Source organism: Momordica charantia (assembly GCF_013281855.1).
Source record: "Momordica charantia cultivar OHB3-1 chromosome 8 unlocalized genomic scaffold, Mcharantia_2.0 BLBB01000008.1, whole genome shotgun sequence".
NCBI lineage: Eukaryota > Viridiplantae > Streptophyta > Magnoliopsida > Cucurbitales > Cucurbitaceae > Momordica > Momordica charantia.
Genome location: NW_028275166.1, coordinates 11,932,813 through 11,953,743, shown reverse-complemented (window position 1 = coordinate 11,953,743; position 20,931 = coordinate 11,932,813). Strand labels below are relative to the sequence as shown.

Sequence of the window (20,931 nt, the reverse complement as noted above, 5' to 3'; positions counted from 1 at the left end):
CCTCCTGGTTGTCCCAATACCCTTACTTCCTTTATCAATAACCAGATATTTAAAGAGTGTTTCTCTCTCGATATTGATTTTAACTCATATTATTTTGAGATCTATCTAATATTTAGAGTTTGCATAGATTTGGCACTAACAACCTGGGAAGATTAAATCATAATCGTCGAGGGAAACTATAAAGATAAAAACTGTGTTTTAATAATAAAAAAAAAGAATGAAGAAAAGATAGAAAAAATTAGAAAAAGAAAAAGGAAAAAAAAAGTGAAAAGTATTTATAAAAAAAAAAGAAAAAAGAGAAGACGGTCGCTTCGATACGGTCCGGTCCTCCTTCGGTCCCAGTTTCTTCCATTCTCTCTCTCTCTCTCTCTCTCTCTCTCTCTCTCTCTCTGTGGCTCTCCAAATCAAACCAAACGGAACCTGCAAAAACCTCTCTTTTGCTTTCTTCTCTCACAAATCTCCGCCGTCGATCCTCCTCACATTCTCCGATTCCCCACCGGAATATCCCGGCGGAGCAATGGTACCAGGGTTTATCCGCTGCTTCACTGACTTCACCTCCCAACCCCGTCTCGGATGATGGAACTCGCCGATTCCTGCACCGACGACAACCCCAAGCCCACTGACTCCACCCGCTCCGGCATCGGAATCGGCATCGATCTCAACGAGATCCCATCCCCTTCTTCCTTCTCCGAAACCCTACCCGACACATTCGACGTCGTCCGCTCCTTCCACGACAACCCGCCGCCGCCCGATGGCGACCCCGCGGATGTCCCGCGCGGGGGCCGCGGCTCCGTTTGTGGCTCCTGCGGCCACCCGGAGGTGCGCGGCCACGTCGTCGTGTGCGACGGCTGCGAGCGGGGGTTTCACTTGGCTTGCGCCGGAATGCGGGGCGCTCACGCGTTGAATTTCGAGGATTGGGTATGCGGGGACTGCCTTTGCAGCGGGGCCAAGAGTAAGCGCTGGCCTCTCGGGGTTAAGTCCAAGCAGCTTTTGGATATAAACGCTTCGCCGCCGAGTGATGGTGATGCGTACGGCGAGGATGGTGCGGAATTGCCGGGTATCAGGTACGGAGTCTCGTGGCTCAAATGGGGAAAAGAGTAGTTATGTTCACTTTTTTTGTTCTCTACTAGCTGCTGTCAGCTTTTGCAGCACATTTTTTTTTTGTTTTGTTTGAGTTTCGAGTTTCAACCATGAGAACTTTGCGTTGGAGTCATTGTCGTTTTCAGTGTAAACAGATTGTAGGCTTTGGTAACCATAGCTGTTGTGAAGATATGCTATGTGATTGTGAGCTTCCTAATTTTTGAAAGAACAAACTTTAAATGGCAAGGGCTGCGAATCTGAGCAATTTAACTGCAAAGTGCAAACGTCTTCACTGTGGGGAAATTAGTTAGTCATTTTCAAGTTACTCTGCCACATCCAAGAGAAGCTGTGAGCCATGCAGTTAAAAGTTCTTTCCACTCCTATGGTCTTTACTGAAGGGCATTCAGAGGTTTCGGAGCAGAATGCATAGATTCTGCTCCTACTGTTTATTTGCATGGGCTGTTTGCTCGTCTCACATAATTTACAATTTCATCTCTATATTAGTCTTCTAACTTATGCATTGGGGGATGTCTTATCTCTGCAGTTCTATCACTTGTTTCTCTTCTACTTACTTTTGAAGATATTTATGTTTGGAAATTAGGGTGGATTCTATTTCTTTTCATGAAATTAAAGTTGTAGAGAGTAGTTTACTTGTCATTTTTTTTTGATAAGGAGTAATTTACTTAAATTTTAATATTTTTTTTTTATAGAAAGCACGCTGCAGTAGATAATTCTTTCCGTGGTACTTCCTTTTGCTCCTCTGTGAAATATAGAAACCTGATACATTCAGGGAATGGATTTGGCCTTCAAAGAGCTTCAGATATTGTGAAAAATAAAGTTAAAGTGGGTTTAGGAGACATATCGCAGCAGACACAGGTTATGGGACGAAGCTTGGATGTAGATTTGGGATGTCCTTTAGGAAGTTGTAGAAGTAGTAGTGGTACAACAGTTAAATTGTCATCTGAAAATACTAGTGAGATCTTTTTACAGGCGCTTAGAGATTTTATTTCTGAAAGGCATGGTGAATTGGAGGAAGGATGGAGTGTAGAGATTAAACAGTCAGTCGACAGTTGTGAATTTTATGCTATTTACCATGCGCCTGATGGGAAGACTTTTGGTTCAGTCTATGAAGTTGCTTGTCATCTTGGGTTGATGTCTTCTATGCAACCCAAAGCAAGAAGACAAGGGTTGTCCCATTTTTCTGGAAAGTCTTATACACCAAAAAGAAGAAAGCAAACCAAATCTTCAGTTGCCAATGGGTTTCCTGACAACAATGGAAGTTTGATTAATGATCGATGTAAGGGGCTCTTGTGTGACCGTCGAAGCCCGTCTGTTATCACAATAGTTAATCTTGAAAATTCTGAGGAAGCCGTGGTGGAAGAAAACAGAGGCTCCATTTCATCACAATGTTACGTAAGTTTACTAGTAATTTATGTTTATTCTGTTCTTGCCACTCTAATCTCTCTCCATGTTACCTATGTACTGATTCCATCATTAAATTTAAGTTTTCACTTATTGCTGTTTTCCTTGCTTATTTTTTGTACATTTTACTGCATAGGAAGGATTTCCTCTTCAGTTTGAAGACTTCTTTGTTCTTTCCTTGGGGGAAATTGATGCAAGACCTTCATATCACGATGTTACCAGGGTTTATCCAATAGGTTTTAGATCTTGTTGGCACGATAAGGTTACTGGTTCTCTATTTTTAAATGAAGTGTTAGATGGTGGTGATTCTGGGCCCCTCTTTAAGGTTAGAAGGTGTGCATGCTCTGCTTTTCAAGTTCCAGTGGGGTCCACTGTCCTCTCTAGGCAAAAAAGTGAGGCCTTTTCTGTTGAACAAAACATTGAAGATTATTTGATTAAGAATGGTAGTGATGAGAACTTACAGATGATTCTCTCAGACCTATGTCCGCCAAATGAAAATGATATTTTGTCTTGCCTTGGTACTCATTCTGACGGAGCTTATAGTGTTCAGATGCAAAATGGATTGCATCATGAAGCAAGTTCCTTTGGAAAATGTGGAGATCTCTCAGATTATCCGCATTTAAGAGATGAAATTGGTGAGATTTCAGTTGAAGACACTTCATTGTCAACAGCTTGGAAAAGAATGTCACATGATTTGATTAAAGCATGCTCTGAATTATGCAATCAGAAAAGTACTTTACGATTCTGCTGTAATCATGCGGGTAACAAACAGAGTTTTCTAGGCCATTGTAGAAACATAGACAATAGTGAACTGAACTCTAGATTGGCAAAATTTTGTGGTTTTCCAAGTTCTGATTTCATCTGGTCTGTGGTTGAAGTTGAGAACGAGCACTGTAATTTGCCTGATGAACTTGAAAAGTGGCTGGACCAGGATAGATTTGGGTTAGACATGGAATTTGTACAAGAAATACTTGAAAAAATTCCATGGATTCAATCCTGTTCAAGATATCAGTTTGTAAATAAGAGAAGAGACAGTACGACGTTACCAACAGTTGAAAATGGGGTTATAGAGGTTCAGAAATTTGATGGAGAATGTAAAGAAGACGAGCCACTGAATTTTTTATTTAGAAGATTGAAAAAAGCCAAGTTAGTTGGTGATGGCAACACCAGAGACAAGAATCCTCCACCAGGGAAGCCTTTGTGCTTGCATGTTCCTCCTGAACTTATTGGTGATGTTTACCAGGTATATGCTGGCAATTTGTTTATTTGAGATAATGTAATATGTGTTTTTAATTTTGACATATGATCTTATTTTCTTAGCACAAAACCTTTAGATGTTTTCTTAATGACTCAGGTTTGGGATTTCTTATCTCGTTTTCATGAAAACTTGGGTCTTAAAGAGGCCTTGTCTCTTGAGGAACTTGAGGAAGGTCTTTTCAACCTGCGGGGTGATGGGACTAACGTTCTCCAAACATCTGAGAGTGAATTTGAGAAAGATCAGATTTTAAGTTCTCTTAACACAGAGTTTTCAAATGGGCGAGTATCCTCAAAATTTAATGCTAATGGAGATCCACATGCATTTATACAAATGGAAACAAGGGTGATGAAGGAGGTATCTGAAGGTGAACTAGCTTCCTCAACAGACAGCAGGTGCATGGGTGCAGCTCTAACCAAAGCTCACACTTCTCTGTTAAGAGTGCTAATCACTGAGCTTCAATCCAAGGTAGCTGCTCTTGTGGATCCTAATTTTGATTCTGGAGAGTCAAAACCAAAACGAGGAAGGAAAAAGGACGCAGATAGTGCAACTTCTTTTAGGAAAATGAAGCTGAATTTGCTCCCTTTGAATGAACTAACATTGCCGGAATTAGCCCGCCGATACATCTTGGCTGTTTTAACTATGGACGGTAATCTTGACTCAGCTGAAGTAACTGCTCGTGAAAGTGGAAGAGTGTTTCGATGCCTACAAGGTGATGGTGGCGTGCTTTGTGGCTCTCTCACTGGAGTGGCTGGGATGGAGGCAGATGCATTTGTAAGATTGCTTTTACTTTTAGTTTTCTAAAATCATCTCTGGAGTGTGACAGCTCACATATGCCACCACCATTTCTTGCCAGTTTTTATATATGTTAAACTTCGTGGCCAATGCTAATTTTCTCTTCTAACCTTTCAGCACATTTGTAAGGAAATATATACATGTTGTCTCACCCTTGTTTTACCCAACAGCACTATGGTCCTTGATTGATGATTGAGGCTAGATTATAATTTTAACTTGAAATATAAGCATGAAGTCACATGATTGGCATATTAGCTCCCATGTTGGATAAGTTTTTTAAGGAGCTAGCATGGGAATTGTTAGTCTGATATTGGAAAATCTTGGCTTGTGTAATAATTATAAATAACTTATTTTCATTTTGATTGGATAATGTAATTTATGAGGGTACTATTATGGATTTTTATGCGGCATGGAAATTTTTTTTCATGTATGTTATTTTGTATTGAATACATATTCTTATGGGTACCGTTTCAGTGAAAGGAGTTTGTTCATGTGAGACAGCGTGCGAGTTATATCTTCCTTGAGTTCCACTGCAGTCTGCAGCGGTCTGGTCTGATAAATTATTTTGAACTTGCATTCCATTTCAGGAAGCTCATAAATTAGAAACTATTAATCTCAAAGCATATTTTCATTCTAAGAAGGTTGTTTACCTTTCCCATAAAAAAAAAGGATGCTTACTCTCTTTTACCTGACCTGTCAACAAAGTGGTGGTGGGGGGGGGGGGGTGGGGTTGCCCATCTTCGTGCACTACAAGGTAAGGTGGAAAACATTTTTGACATCTTCCACTACTTTATTGAGATCATGTGAGTAGCTTTTTTTTTCTTTTTCACTTGTGTAGGTTATGGTTTCGTTTGTTTCTACATGTTAGATTAATTGTTACCTGATCTTTTCTGTTTTTAGGATCGCACTAATATTTGTTATTTTCAGCTGCTTGCAGAGGCTACAAAGCAAATATTTGGATCTTTGAATAGAGAAAAACATGTTATTACAATAGAAGAGGAATCCTCTGATACAACTGGTGGTTGTGAGAAGGTGCTTCTGACTGATGGTAATATGCCAGAGTGGGCACAAGTGCTAGAACCTGTTAGAAAGTTACCAACAAATGTGGGAACTAGAATAAGAAAGTGTGTTTATGATGCTCTGGAGAGGGATCCACCGGAATGGGCAAAAAAGATTTTGGAACATTCAATTAGTAAGGAAGTTTACAAGGGCAACGCATCAGGACCTACAAAGGTGCAATTTTATTCATTCTCTACATTTCTTTTGAACATGTTTTAGGCTTCAATAGCGTAAGAAATATTCATAGACGTTTTTGATAGCTAATTGGCTACTAATTACTTTGTTGTGTTCCATGATCTTGTATTTCAAAATTTGCTATGCTGCTCTTTGGTGAAGTTTATCCAACTGCAATTGCACTCAGTTGGGTTAACTGTACTGTCTGCTGATTTCCGTTGCATTCTCTTTTGTTTGTTTTTCGGGATAAGAAACAAAATCACTGCAATTAAATTTTTAAGAGGAAGGGAGAGATATTCAACCAGGCCTTGGGAGATTTAAAAAACTCTGTAATATGTAAAACATTTTGGTATTAGAGTATTAAAGAGACGTATTAAGATGCATATGAAATTGATGTTTCTTATAAAAGAAAGTGTTAAGATGCATAATATCCCACCCTTGGCCAATCTCTGCTCCTGTCTTCTGAATCTTCATAGTTCCTATTCCCCAAATTTTTGAATTATCTTTAAGATGTAAAACACAATTGTTTTTGTTTGTTTTGTTTTGTTTATTTGCTTGTGTGTGTGTTTTTTTTGGGATAAGAAACAGAGAGATTTCAGTCAAAAAAGAAGACTGAGACAAAACCAAACAGCCTAATGGACACAGGATAAGATGGCCCTTTCCCAAGAAAGGAAAAAAGTCGAACAAAGTTTATCAGATGTGCTGAGTTTCTTTGTGGACATTGGACTGCGAGCAATTTGAAGAACCATATCTTACTTTATACTGTCAGGAGAACCATTTATGATTGGTTGTAAATGCAAGGCCTTCGGTTGATTGGACCTTGCTCATCATGAATATAGAATATTATGTGCTACCTTTATTTACTAAGTATCAAATACAACCATTTCCTTTGAAATGGCAGCCTCTACAGGGCCAGATACACACCATAGCTGGCCTTGGGAATGGGAGGACAGCTGAGGTTGTTAACATAGCTTGTGGTCATAATATGTGAGTGTTTCCTGTTTACATAAACTGGCAATATGATCTATGGAAAAAATCCTTGCATGGACTGTTGTTTTTGGCTTCAGGAATTTGTAATTCTTACTTGAATATGAATTACTTTCTTCCAAATTATATTTGTATCTTTTTATCTTATTTATTTATTATTTTTTATATAACTTGCTTTTCAATTAATTTGCTTTTTTCTGATCATCAAATACAGAAAGCCGTTCTTTCATTACTAGCAGATATAAGCAGTGATGGCTTGCCACAGAAAGTTGAAAAACGAAGAAAGAGGACGAATATTTCTATATCAGATATTGTCATGAAGCAATGTCGCATTGTATTACGTCATGCTGCTGCTGCAGATGATGCAAAAGTCTTCTGCAACTTGCTTGGCAGGAAATTAATGGCTTCAAGTGATAATGATGATGAAGGGCTTCTTGGTCCACCAGCCATGGTTTCTCGGCCACTGGACTTCAGGACTATTGACTTGAGATTAGCTGCCGGGTCTTATGGTGGATCACATGAAGCATTTCTTGAGGATGTGCAAGAGGTTCGGGTTTGTTTAATGTCTTGTTGTATGTCTTTGCTTACATTTCAAGTGGCTTCATAGAACACTGTATTAATGATGATGATGAATGCTAAAGAAGAACTCTCATTTAGCAATAGGATTGGTCGAGAAGAAATTTATCCCTATGTGAACCCTCTTATTAAGAAGAAAACCATTGATAACAATATCCTTCCCATTCACTATTTAATAGATAATCTGAGGTCAAATATTTCTAATGTCTACCCTGATGGAATTCGTAGTCTTCCAAATTCCATGATGAATGGGACATACATTGCGTGTCTGTTAAGAATATGTATTTATAATTAAATTTACCAGAACCCATAAGCTTAAATTTTTGGGTTTAGTGGTGATTTAATTTAACATAATATCGGAATAAGAGATTTTGTAATAGAACTCCTGTAGTGCCATTTTTGACATTTTCTCTCCAATTAATAGTGTTAATAACTTGGGCCTTGTGGCAGTTTTCAAGCCCACAAATAAGGGAAAATGTCAAAGATTTTAGGTTTAGTGGTGATTGATATATGATGAATGAATGAAATAGCCGGTTATTGGTATATAAATTTATTTTCTTATCAATTAATTTCTGATCATGACAGTTCTATGTATCAAACATTGTGTTTTGTTTTGAATGCCCTTTGTTATTCCTTTGGCTTGTGGCTCGGCTTTTCTATCCAAAAGCTTGTTGTTATTGATGGTTGGTATCCCTTGCAGCTGTGGAACAACTTGCGCAATGCTTATGGTGATCAGCCTGATTTGGTTGAATTAGTTGAGACACTATCCCAGAATTTTGAGACTCTTTATGAAAATAAGGTATGCACCTTTTTGTTCTCACTTCTCTCTCTTTACACTTTTGATGTGTCTATATTTTAGCTGTGGTGTACCGGTAGTTGTGATGCATGGGATGTCCGTTACCACTTTTTGCATGATGAACTACGTGCAGCTCATGTTTTTTGTTTTATTTTTTATTTTATTTTATTTATTTATATATATAAGAAACTTGGAACAATTTCATTCAAAATGGAGGCATATGACAGCATAGGGGCAGGGGTGGAGGTTACCCCCCCCAAACAAACTAAATCAAGGCCTTCTAATCATAAAAAATCACGAGGAGGCTGTAATTACAAAAGAAATATTATTGTGGTTTAAACACCACCAAGAAGATGTATACCGTACATTGTTCCACACAAAATTTCATCTCAAAATTTATTGTTTTTAAGCCTCAAACCCAACAAACCTTCAGAAATTCAACTATCAATGGAATTTGGGAGGCAAACCGAAACATTAAAAATTTATAAGAGGCGGCACCACCAGTTCCTCGGAAATGGGCAGAGAAGGAGAAGGTGGTCTAGAAACTCCTTTGACCCATAGCACATCCTGCAAATGGAGGGGGAAAAGGACCAATTTGGAAACTTTCTTTGAACTTTGTCCGAGGTATTTAGACTCCTGTAGCAAAGGGTCCAAAGAAAGAACCTTTGAGGCCCTCAATAGTAAATACTTATGCAAGGAAGGGTATTATGGGTCTTTATATGCTTTTCAGTGTTGGGTCTTTACATTCTTTTCAGTGTCTGGTCTTTATATGCTTTTCAGTGTCTGTTATTAGGATTATGTTTTGTTTATTTTGGCAAAGTTGGGATAGGAAGAGGACCAGAGGGCTGGACCGGAGGTTATTTTGTATTGCCGTAGGGCTTGTTTCTTGTGGTTTTTCCGCTTGAATGTCTGTATTTTGGTAAGGGGCAACCTTACATCGACCTTCTTTGGAATCTTGAAATTCCAAATGGCTTTGACTAGAGGGGCTTGAAACCTGCCTGTTTGAGAGGAAAGACTTAGAAATAGGACTTAGGACTTACAAGTGAAGGAGCCACTGGTGTCAATGTCCTATTTCATTCTGTCTTGTCTTACACCCTCTCTGCAACCTTCAATTCTTTGCATGAAGGCCACCCAATTGTTGACTTCTCTATCAAAAAAGCTTCTTCGGATACCCAAGTCTCAAGATTGATTGGAAGCATTCCAGCTCAATGCCATTGAGACCCCTTTCTTGAAGGAATCTCCTTCAGTATGCTGTCTTTGCCTTAGCAGTGCAGAAACCATGAATCACTTTTTTTTACATTGCTCATTTGCTTACACAAGCTGGTCCTTTTTTATGAAAGAGGTGGGTTTAGTCTCTTGTCTTCCTAGAACAGTTTGTCTACAATCAACAGATACTGGAAAGCGGTACTTATGTAGGTCCTTTGGGGAAGTGGAACTTATCACAGTTCTATATAATATTTTATTTCTTACCCGAAAAAGGGGAGACTATTGAGAACCGATTGGCTAAAGTTAGGTGACTCCCTTTCGAGATGAGGAGGTGCCTCCACTTGTCTAAGTTCTTTCTTAATATGTCTACCAGAGAATCCAAAAAACCAGCTTTTTTTGATCGCCACCTAGAGGGAAGCCTAGATAGTTGAAAGGAATCTTCTCCATTTTTCAACCAGGAGAGATATCAACAGAATCGCCTCCGAAGAACTGACATTTAGTCCAACAAGCACGATTTTTGAGAGTTTTGAAGACAAACCTGAACCATACAGAGACAGATTCAAAATGAGCTGCCAAAATCTTAGCATTTTGATCAAATTGGGGCAAAAAAAAAAGACTGTCATCCACATATTGAAAGTGAGTCACCTCCGCCAATTGATAACCCACTCTGAAGCCTCTAAGCATGCTCCTTTCGTTGCAATTGTGAATAAGGTGGCTGAGGGAGTCTCCAAGGATAGTAAAAAGGAAAAGGGAGAGTGGGTCACCTTGCCGAATCCCCTTTTCGGCCAAGATTTCACCTTTAGGTCTACCATTCACAAAAATTGACAAGTTTGCCGAGGAGATACAGCCCATGATCCACTTTCTCTATTTTCTCCCAAAGCCTTTAAACAAAAGGACCGAATCTAGGTAGCTCCAATCAACCTTGTCATAGGTCGTTTCAAATCAAGCTTTAAGAAAAAACCTTTTGTCTTGGCCTTCCACTCGCCAACCGCTTTGTAAGCAACTAAAATTACATCCAAGATTTGTCTATCTTACAAAGGCCGCTTGAGCATCATGGATTATAAAGGGCAGCACCCTCTTAAGCCTTTCCGAGAGCACCTTAGCAATGATCTTGTACGGGAAAGTCACAAGACTAATAGGGCTATAATCACTAACCTTAGTTTCCCTGTTTTTCTTAAGAATGAGGCAAATGTACGTCCCATTGGTGTGCTTGTTAATAATTCTATTTTCAAAAAAATCTTGGAACACCTGCCAAAGGTGCTCTTCAAAATGTTCCATGTTTTTTTCTTTTAAAACTTGTTAGTCATACCATCCGTATGATGTTATTCTCTCTTACGCATATGCACACTTACTAATGACGTATTTTTGACACTTGACAGAAAAGGTTGTACCCATTCCCATCATAGGAACACCTTAAAAACTACATATCTCTCTGAAGATAAGTTTTTAACTTTTCTTGCAGGTTGTATCTCTTATTCAAAAACTTCAGGAGTTCTCCAAGCTAGAATCTCTAAGTGCAGAGACAAAAGTGGAAGTAGATAGCTTTGTAGTGTCCTCAAATGAGATTCCAAAAGCCCCTTGGGATGAGGGAGTCTGCAAAGTGTGTGGCATTGATAAAGATGATGACAGTGTCCTTCTGTGTGATACATGTGATGCTGAATATCATACATATTGTTTGAATCCTCCTCTTGCTAGGATTCCTGAAGGGAACTGGTACTGTCCCTCTTGTGTCATGGGAACACATATGGTTGAAGATCCGTTGGAACATACTCGGAACCACATTTTTAATCTGCACAAAGGTAAGAAATTCAGAGGAGAAGTTACTCATGATTTTCTGCATAGACTTGCCAATCTAGCGGTTGCATTGGAAGAGAAGGAGTATTGGGAGTTCAGTGTGGATGAGGTTTGTTAATTTTCTAATTCTTGGATTATTTGTCGTTACACGTGCTGGACATAAGCATACAGTTTTTCTCCTATTCCATTGTTTTATTTGGTTCCTTCTCAGAGTTTTCCTTGTGCACTTCTTTCTATATTAAAATGGTGCTAATGATATACTCATCTCAGTATGGTTCAATTCAATCACCACACAAGTTTATGATATAATAAGAAGGATGGTTTCCATTTCATGGTCCATACTATCTTAAGGATATGTTTCTTATGGATGCAGAGGTTATTCTTGCTCAAATATCTATGTGATGAGTTGCTTAGCTCTGCTTTAATTCGACAACATCTTGAGCAGTGTGTAGAGGCATCTGCTGAGTTGCAGCAGAAGTTACGTTCATGTCTCGTGGAGTGGAAAAATCTCAAGTCTAGGGAAGAAGTTGTGGCTGCAAAAGCTGCAAAGCTGGATACAACTATGTTCAGTGCAGTTCGGGAAGGTGGGATTAAGGATGGATGAGCTAGCTTACCTGATAATTACAGTAAATGTTTTCACTTCTCATCTTTTTTGGTTGGTCTAACCATTTTAATTTGTTCTCTGATGATGTATCAGGACAAGGTAGTTGTAATGGAACTAGGCTTGGTGTTTCTGATCAATACTCATCTCCAACGAGCTTAGAGAACAAGTCTCACAACCATGCAGGTTTCCAGGAGCAAATGAACAACACCCATGATGTTATTAATAACAATGATGTAGCTGGCAGTGTTCTATCCAATTCAGGTTCTCAAAACAGTGGCAAACCTTTGAAATTTAATCAGCCACCTTTGTCCGGTTCTTTGCCACAAGAAGTTGATGGTTCCGAGGAAAGTAATATGGAGTCTGAAATTTCAGCTCTACCATCCACAAAGCAACGTTGTACCCTTTCTGATGCTAAGGGAGTGCCTGTAGCTCCACATGTTCCTCCTTTGAATGAATCACAAGCCTATCATAATGAGTTGGATAGTATTAAGCAGGACATATCACAGCTGCAAGATTCTATTGCAGGTATAGAATTGGAGCTTCTGAAGGTTTCTGTGCGGAGAGAGTTTTTGGGTAGTGACTCTGCTGGTAGATTGTATTGGGCTACTGTTATGTCAAATGGACAGCCGCAAATCATTGCTAGTGGAAATTTACTGATGCAGATTGGAAACGATTTTAGAGACCAAGTCGGTAAAGATTGCATGTTTAAGAATTTTTCTTCATCCAGCAATCGCAATTATTCAAGTTTGGATGGGTTAAACATGTATTCTGCATCGATTCATCTGCCAAGGAATTCCGTTGGCAATTTCTCATGGGTTTCTTATCAAACGGAGGATGCAATACTAGAACTCATTGATTGGCTGAAAGATAACGACCCCAAAGAAAAGGAGTTAAAGGAGTCTATTTTGCAATGGCATAAACCTAAACTTCAAATGTCTTCACGATCCAATAATCAAAGTCCTGAAGAGCAGTTAAGGGCTTCATCAGCAAGCATGGACGTTGAAAAACTTGAATGTTCTGGTTTTCTTGTTACCAGGGCATCTGCTGTATTGGAAAGTAAGTATGGTCCCTGCCTTGAACTTGAAACGCCCAACAACTTAAATAGATGGCCATACAAGACCAGTCTAGAGGAAGATGAGAAAATGTACAGGTGTGTATGCTTGGAGCCTGTCTGGCCTTCTCGGCAGCATTGTCTCTCTTGCCACAAAAGCTTTTCATCTGATATTGAACTTGAGAGACATGATGATGGAAAGTGTAGTTCACACCCTACCTCATCTGATGGTGTTAAGGAAGCTGGCGTTTGTTTAAAAAGTAAAGGCAATATGAAATTTGAGAGCAATCAGGAGGAGATCTCAAGCACGACTATAACAGAAGCTTCAAAGGGAGGGTGTTTTAACCATAGTATGAGGTTAATTAAATTTCAGAATGATGGTGTGATGTGTCCATATGACTTTGAACTCATCTGTTCTAAGTTTTTGACAAAGGATTCGAACAAGGATGCTATTAAGGAGATTGGACTTATTAGTTCTAATGGGGTTCCATCACTTTTGCCATCTGTATCACCATATATTATGGAATCAACATTGACTGCAATTCATCTCAAGAATGATTCTGATACTCCGGAGGATGGGACCTTGTCCTCTGAAAGGCTGGCTTCACTAGGACATAATGGTCTGGAAAATGCTTGCCATCTAAATTCTTCTTTTGATAGTTCAATCCAAAGACCTGCTGTAAATGAAATTAGTACACTGAAAACAAAAAGACCGGCATTAGGATGCCCAGAACCAAAAAGTAAAAGAGTTTGCTTGGATAACCGTTTTTCAGAGCTTGGGATTGCTAGGTGTGGTGTCGTCCCTCAATCATCACATAGGCCATTAGTGGGCAGAATCTTGCATGTTGTAAGAGGACTGAAGATGAATTTGCTTGACATGGATGCTGCACTTCCTGATGAAGCTTTAAGACCCTCAAAATTACATATTGAGCGGAGATGGGCCTGGCGTGCATTTGTAAAATCTGCAGGAACAATTTTTGAGGTTAGTATTTCTTAATTCAGTTACTGAGCTTGGGTACTTCACTCATCACTGTATATTTGTGGATCCATTGCCTTCATGTTTTTTTGTTGCAGTTGCATCCATTGCTTACTAGCTTGCATTGATTATTGGGATGAACTATCTATCTATACTTTTCTATAGAAATTGTGTGGTGCAGAATAATTTACGTGAAGCTTTACCCAAGTTTGAAGCAATGAATAACTTTCTGGGTTCTTGAATTTCATGAGGTGCAAATAACACTTGTTCATTTCTCCAGATCGTTCAGGCAACAATTGCATTAGAGGACATGATAAGAACGGAATACTTGAAGAATGAATGGTGGTACTGGTCGTCTCTCTCTGCTGCTGCCAAAATTTCCTCTGTGTCTTCTCTTGCGCTGCGTATATTCTCTCTTGATGCTGCGATTATATATGAGAAGATATCCCCTAATCAAGATTCAAATGACTATCTGGACCCGAGCAGTATACCGGAACAGAAGCTGGCTGGTATGGATTTAACAGAAAAGCCCAGGGCAAGCAGGAAATCTGGCAAGAAAAGAAAGGAACCAGAGGGTTAATCTGGGAGTCTCATAATTTTACTCTCGACAAACTCAACTAAGAGGGTTTCTTCCAGTGGTTATGGTGGTGGTAAGAGGTCTTGTGTTTAGAGGACAAGCACCTTCAATTCATTTTGTGGCTTATACCGTGCCATTGCTCGACAAATTTGGAGTTCTTTATGAAGTCGCTACTGCAACCATTGAGCCCCTGCTGCTGACAGATCGTTTGTACATAGAGGTAACTCTACTAACTGGGATACGCGGTTCGGAATCTATAAACTAAGCTTTGTTCATAAAGACTGCTTGAGGCTCCAACTCTAATTGATAATATGGTCCCTTTGCCCAATTTTGGACTGAACTGCTGGAGTTTTTCGTTAAATGCTTGGAGTGGGTAGGATCAAATGATGTCTATTCTTCAAGAGAGACGCATTTAGAAGGATGATGCTGTCCTTAAAAGAGCGAGAATCCATATACATAGAAAGCATTATGTATAAATAGAAAAGGGAGAAGGGAAGTCTAGAAAAAGAATTAATGCTCAGTTGTAATCATATTTAATTCTTTACATTTCTTTACCCCTCCTATCCGGCCACACATTTTTTCTTCGCCATTTATTTTCATTCCAACTGGGTACTTGTAGATGCCTGATCGTCATTCACTGGAGGGGAGGAAAAATCGCGCTGTTTTCTCTTGTGATGCAAATAACCTGCATGGTAGGATTTTCTTCAGTATATCTTTCACACCGCAGGTTTCAAATACTCGAACCTATTTATAAGTTCTGCAGCAGTCGCCATGGCAGGCAATTGTTAAATTCAACGTTTCTTCTGTAGAGGCATTTTGTTTTCCTAGGTACTTGGCGAGCAAGGACTTGTTTTGGACCTTCCCCAATACTTGCAACAGGTAGGTCGTAAGTACTATGGTCTGATTTAGAATCTCCAATATTTGTGCTTATAGCAACAAAAAATAGTTAGTTGCACAGCTTTTTCTGTCTCATTATTCTCGACGGCCCGGTTTCCTTGAAATTTTAAGAATCTGCTTAATAAGGTTGCTCTTGGATATTTCCTGTATCTATTGTGTCATTATTACTGTCAGTGATAGTTACTGAGCCTCTCCCCATTGGGAATTCAGTTTCGGTTTCAATGATTGTTCGAGCAGGAACGTGCTTCACAGCTGATTAGAATTTTCTTCCTCATGGTTTGACCACCTTTAAACCAGATTAAGGTATAATATCTTTGTAATGTTAAGAATTTAAAGTTCTTGTGAGGCCATGGAATTTTGTTTTGGATGAAACTTCTTGCCATTTTTGGTCTCTTGAGCTGAATTGAAAATCTCAAGTGGAAACTCGTTTGCTGATTGAGTTGTGTATTTGGGCAGTAAAGATACGATCTTTTCAGTTCTGTTGAGTAAGTGGGAAGGAAGAACATAGACTTCAAAGCTGCCTATTACATTTTACTGTCAAGTTCAATACAAAATACTTCATACAAGGACAATACCTGAAATTTATTGGTTACAAACAAGTGAAAACTTTCAAACATTTGTATAAGCAACAGGCTGTAACAAGTTGAATGAGACTCCTATGGCCATGCCCACCAAGCTGGATGACCACCCTCCTGATTCTGTTGGTTTGTTGCTGCAAACATATCGGAGAAGAAATTGTAGCCGTTGTCGCTCTTGTCGTCATTCTCTATTTGCAGATATTCGTTGCTGGGGAAGTAAGAGTCACCACTGTCGATGAGTTGTGGGCAATTGTCGTCGACCGGTGCACTGCTGTTGCTCCCTGAACTCAGACGGTCTTCGGCCTTTCTGCCAGAGCGTGGGGAGGAGACGTGCACAATGTTTGCTAGAAGAGGTTCGGATGTTATATGTGGAACCGACGCTTCTCCGGTTAGCTCTTTGTTTAGAAATTTCTCTGCTAGGGAAGCCACCTGAAAATACTATGGTCTATTATGCATATAATGAATTTGATAAGTCTAATTCTCAGACTTAGTTTCTGAACTTTCAAAAATATGAATTTATACATTATTTAATACTTTAAAATGGGAATGAAACTCACCTCAGATTTAAGAACTGCATTTTCTTTGACAATGGAGTCATAGTTAGAGAGAAGCAAATCATACGAAGCCTTGAGAAGATCGTAGTCCCTTTCGAGCTGCTTCATCTTCCACCGAGCACGGCGGTTTTGGTACCACACGGCGACCTGCCTTGGCTGCAGCCCCAGTTTCTTGGCCAGTTGAGTCTTCCGCTCTGGCTCCAGTTTGTTCTCTTCCTCAAAGCTCTTCTCCAGCATTTGAACCTTAAAAAAAGTTCTTCCACAACTTGAAAGAGAGAACTGGTGAAAATGGCAGCATAAAAGGCAAATGTCACAAACCTGGTCGTGACTAAGGCGGCGCTTCTTTTCGGGGTAGAGCTCGTCGTAATATTCGTCGTCGTAAAGATCGTGGGGTGATCTGAAAAACGGCCGCCCCTTTGGGCTTTCCTGCATGCTCATGCTCATCATTCTTCTTCCTCCTTGATTGGTCATCATTTAAATTTGAAAAGAAAAATAAGTTTTTATTTACTTATCGAGGGAAAATCCATAGAAAAAAAGGACCATAAATTTATAACAGAAGTTAAAAACATGAATTCCTTTCCAAAAATCAGACTTTTAAAGGAAATGCATTTCGCAGCCGTTTTTGTTTTTTGTTCAATCATTTTCTAGAGAGAAATTTTATTTACAATTTAATTTTTAAAATTAAATATAAAAGGGTGAATGCTCAAATTTCTACCTCTTACGTTTGTTAATTGTTAATAATAAAACGGAATATAAAATGGCAATTTCATCATCAATTTGAAAAATATAGAAACAAGAAATAAAGGATAAAAAAATATACCTAAACTCAAATAAGATTAGAAAAATTTCAAACGTTATAAATAAAATTTCAACAATTTTATTATCTTTTTAACAAGATGATTTTCCATTAACATTTAAATCTATTAAACTAGAAAGAGTGTGCGGAAAAAACACTAATAGACCACTAAATTAAAAATCAATTGTTCAAGAACAAAAGAAAAGGAAACCCACTCCCAAATCGCAAGTGACTATTAAATAAGAAAAAAAAATATAGCAATATTTGGATTATTCTAAAAGTCAGCAAGTGACTATTAAATAAGAAAAAAAAATATAGCAATATTTGGATTATTCTAAAAGTCAGGCATGCTGTAGTTCACCGGGATTTAAATACTATTTTGGTCGTTATTTTTAGTTTTGGTTTATTTTAGTCTAAAAAAGAGACAAATATTTATACACAATAAATAAATAAAAAATGAGAGTAGACAGAAGAAAATAGATATTTTGAAAGTATAGAAATCAAAATGAACTAAACTCAAAATTACATGGGTCAGAATAATATTTAAATCGTTATTAAACAAACATTATCGATAAATTTAAATTCATTCTATACCCGTCAACATTAGCATTGCTCAATGATAATTGGAGACATGTGTCAATCAATTACCGTCGAGCTAATCTCATATTCGCATACCACTAATTAATTTATAGATAATAAATAAAAAAAATCAAATCTTACAAATATCATTTTTATTTTTTATATATTGAACAAATTTGTCCGATAGAAGCATGGGATTCCCAAAACTATAGGTCAGCTAATTTCTCTGGTTTGAAATTTTTGGCAGAAAACTAAAAAAATATTTTAAAAAGTAACCACCTGCCAACCGTGGTTAATAAAAAAGGCATTAAATCCTATTTTATGCTAATTTTTTAATTCAATAATTTAAGTCCTCTGACTCTTTCCTTTTTTATTTTCTATTTTAAAAAGTTGTGTTTAATTTCTCACAATTTATTTTTACATTTTTCTTATTCAAATTTAAAAAATATAAACAAAATATTAAAATCTATTTTTTTAGTTTTAAAAATTTGACTTACATTTAAAATTTTATTTTATTTTTTTATTTATAAAAGTAGATAACAAAATAAAAAGTGAAAAATAGTGTTTTCTAATTTTAATTTTTCAAAACGAAAAACGAAAAATTAAAATGAATGGGCATTGGGTTTTAGTTTGTCATTTTAGTTCACAAATATCATAATTTTAAGAATTTCAGTTTTAGTTTCTATAATTTAATTTAATTAAGTCTCTCATGATAGTCTCACATTTTATTAAAATTAAATTACAATTCTGGTCCCTGAAAGTTTTAGGCATTTTTTTTAGTATAACATATCGGGAATGGGATTCGAACTCCTTGCTTTGGCGGCTTTTTAATAATTTGGAATACATCCTTAAACTCAAAAAAATATCTAATAGATCATTAAAATTTTAGATCTATAAACTTTCCATTTCATGTATAATATATATCTTCTTAAATTTTAGAAACCTACCCAAAACAATTTTTTCTTTTAAATTCCTTATTACAGAAAAAAGTTAAAAATTTTAAATTCCTTTTTAAGTTCAAGAATCTATTAACATTTCTAATACGAGATTCTGAATATAATTCAACTAGTTAAAGGATAAATATTCAAACTGCTTGAAATATGGAATAAAATTAAAACCTCACATTTTTATTTTAATATTATTATTATTATTAATTTTTGAGTTCAACTAAACGAAATACGAAACCCAAATATTAATTTAAAATAAAGGGTTAAAAAGGAAAAAAAAAAGAGTTCTAATAAATTTAGAAGAGAAATTCACCTCCGCCGAGGTAAAGCATCTGGCCATGGGTAGCCGGCGGGTTGAACAAGAACCGACCAGATTCCATCGAATCGAATCTCCTCTTTCTCTGTTTCTCGACTTCCGGCGGCGGAACGGAAATTTCTGGTTTCTAAGGCGAAGGATTTTGGTGACCTAAAGCAAGGAACAGTACTAATCTCGAAGGAAGGAAAAAAAAAGAGGATTAATCAAAGATCAAGATCAAGATCGAGATCGAGATCAAGATCGCTTATGGCGGAAGAAACTGGTAGTCCACAGTAACCTAGCCGAAATCTCCAACGGAATCGCGAAAAATCCCATCATTTCTCTCTTTCGCCCAAAAATCCCAATTCAGATTCCGGCTATTTCTCTACGGGAACAAGGAGAGGGAATTTGATCGGAAAGTCGAGATTGCGGTGGCCGGAGATGCGAATTCCGGCGAGGCCGGCGGTGGCTCTGTTCTTCCCACTCGGTCGGCTTTCCGGCTGCTCCTCGCTATCTAAAAGTCGTATTGGAATGGTTCGAGCGCCTTTTATAGTCCAAAAGGTAACGAAATGACCAAAATACCCCTATCGTTAAATATATAAATATTAAAATATTTGACAGCCAGAGATATAAATGTAAAAATAAAAATTTAATTTAAAAAATAATATGTTGATGGTGGTAAAGACAATATTGCTTCTTACTAGTTAGCGAGGAGTCAAGTTTTATCCAATATTGTTGTTTTTTTTCTAATAATAAAAATAGGCTAACTAATTTTTTTTTTTGGTTCTTGAAAAAAGTAAAAAAGTAAAAAAGTAAAGAAGAAATTATATTATTATTTAATTCTTATGTTATTATTATTTTTTGACCTTTATTATTCATTTTATAAGTCCAGAATGATATAACAATATTTTTATTTATGTTTTGGAACAAATTTGAAACGTGAATAAGAAACAATAATTTGACTTTTTTGTTTGTAAAGTTTTTTATATAAGTTTGAGAATGGTGGTAAAAAAATGAGAAACAAAAAATATAGACAATCATCACATGTTTGAATTTCTTAATATATTTAAGATGAGAAACAAGAAATCAGAACGTTACCAAACAATCCACCTAAATTTTAAAAGTTATCTAATAATTTTTTAAAGAACATAAAATTGAGAGAAATGGATGATTTTGTTCATGGTTTTCTAGTTTTAAAGATTATACTTGATTCCTTATAATTTGTTTAATATATATTTTTTTTCATTTTTCTCCCACACATGTTTGAATTTTAGTCCAATTCTAAAACTAAAAAACAAATTTTAAAAACATTTTTTTTCTCTTTTTAATTCTTAACATTTGCCTTAAACATTAAAAATGTTTTTAAAAAGTAGATAATAAAAGAAAGAAAAATATGTTTGAAAATAATGTGATATTTTATTGACAATATTTAGTCCATGTATATATAGAAATGTTGATAGAAACTCAGTACTTTGAGTGGTATTTTGGTCCTTTTATTATATACCTACGTGCTAAGTATTTTTTTTATATATTTTTTAAATACTAGTGAGATTAGAGGATTCAAAATCATATTTAAACCAAAATGAGTTAAAAAATTAAAATAGATATTTTGAAACTTTAAAACTCTAACTAAAATAAATCTAGAAGCTTAGAGAATAAAATAAATTCTTTTAAATTTCAAAGCCCAAAATTAAATAAACTTAAAAGCTTAGTTACGAAATGAAATTTAAACCTCTATGAAAGGGAAGTACGATACAATAGCCAAAATATTGGAACACTTCAAGTTAGATAAATGTAATTTATTTATTTATTGTTGAAAAAACGTATATGTAATAAATTTAATTTTATTTGTTAAGTCATCAAGATAAAATAAAAATTAATTAGACCTATAACTTTTATGCGAACGACTAAGTCGTCCTTACCATTTGAAAAT

General features: G+C 36.8%; 2 protein-coding genes across 7 annotated transcripts; one reads left to right on the top strand and one right to left on the bottom strand.

The window, feature by feature from the left end:
* Nucleotides 1–327: 327 nt before the first annotated feature.
* On the top strand, nt 328–14,906 carry MBD9 (methyl-CPG-binding domain 9). Its single transcript, XM_022294392.2, has 11 exons — nt 328–1,064; nt 1,791–2,493; nt 2,639–3,745; nt 3,857–4,531; nt 5,480–5,785; nt 6,987–7,319; nt 8,049–8,147; nt 10,813–11,253; nt 11,518–11,728; nt 11,842–13,781; nt 14,056–14,906. Exons 1-11 carry the CDS (start codon nt 574–576, stop codon nt 14,353–14,355), a joined length of 6,606 nt encoding a protein of 2,201 aa, XP_022150084.1. The 5' UTR covers nt 328–573; the 3' UTR covers nt 14,356–14,906.
* Nucleotides 14,907–15,754: 848 nt separating this feature from the next.
* Nucleotides 15,755–19,515, bottom strand: LOC111018349 (homeobox 1). Of its 6 annotated transcripts, none has more exons than XM_022294395.2 (4): nt 19,017–19,515; nt 16,700–16,839; nt 16,385–16,624; nt 15,755–16,265 (listed from the first exon to the last, which is right to left on the bottom strand). In XM_022294395.2, the coding sequence occupies exons 1-4, from the start codon at nt 19,081–19,083 to the stop codon at nt 15,906–15,908; spliced, it is 807 nt and encodes a 268-aa protein (XP_022150087.1). In that variant the 5' UTR covers nt 19,084–19,515; the 3' UTR covers nt 15,755–15,905. The 6 variants fall into 6 exon arrangements, with proteins under 6 accessions (XP_022150087.1, XP_022150089.1, XP_087984398.1 ...); XM_022294397.2 differs by having other exon boundaries at nt 15,755–16,256; XM_088128272.1 differs by having other exon boundaries at nt 16,700–16,807.
* Between the last annotated feature and the right edge of the window lie 1,416 nt (nt 19,516–20,931).

What these genes read in the sequence shown, in the direction of transcription:
- MBD9 (XM_022294392.2), top strand. Translation starts at nt 574, where the DNA reads ATGATGGAACTCGCCGATTCCTGCACCGACGACAACCCCAAGCCCACT. An exon ending in GGATGGAGGCAGATGCATTT is followed by an intron (nt 4,532 to 5,479) that starts GTAAGATTGCTT and finishes TGTTATTTTCAG; the next exon opens with CTGCTTGCAGAGGCTACAAA. An exon ending in AGACTCTTTATGAAAATAAG is followed by an intron (nt 8,148 to 10,812) that starts GTATGCACCTTT and finishes CTTTTCTTGCAG; the next exon opens with GTTGTATCTCTTATTCAAAA.
- LOC111018349 (XM_022294393.2), bottom strand. Translation starts at nt 19,083, where the DNA reads ATGGAATCTGGTCGGTTCTTGTTCAACCCGCCGGCTACCCATGGCCAG. An exon ending in GATGCTTTACCTCGGCGGAG is followed by an intron (nt 16,840 to 19,016) that starts GTGAATTTCTCT and finishes TGACCAATCAAG; the next exon opens with GAGGAAGAAGAATGATGAGC. An exon ending in ATGCAGTTCTTAAATCTGAG is followed by an intron (nt 16,266 to 16,384) that starts GTGAGTTTCATT and finishes AATAGACCATAG; the next exon opens with TATTTTCAGGTGGCTTCCCT.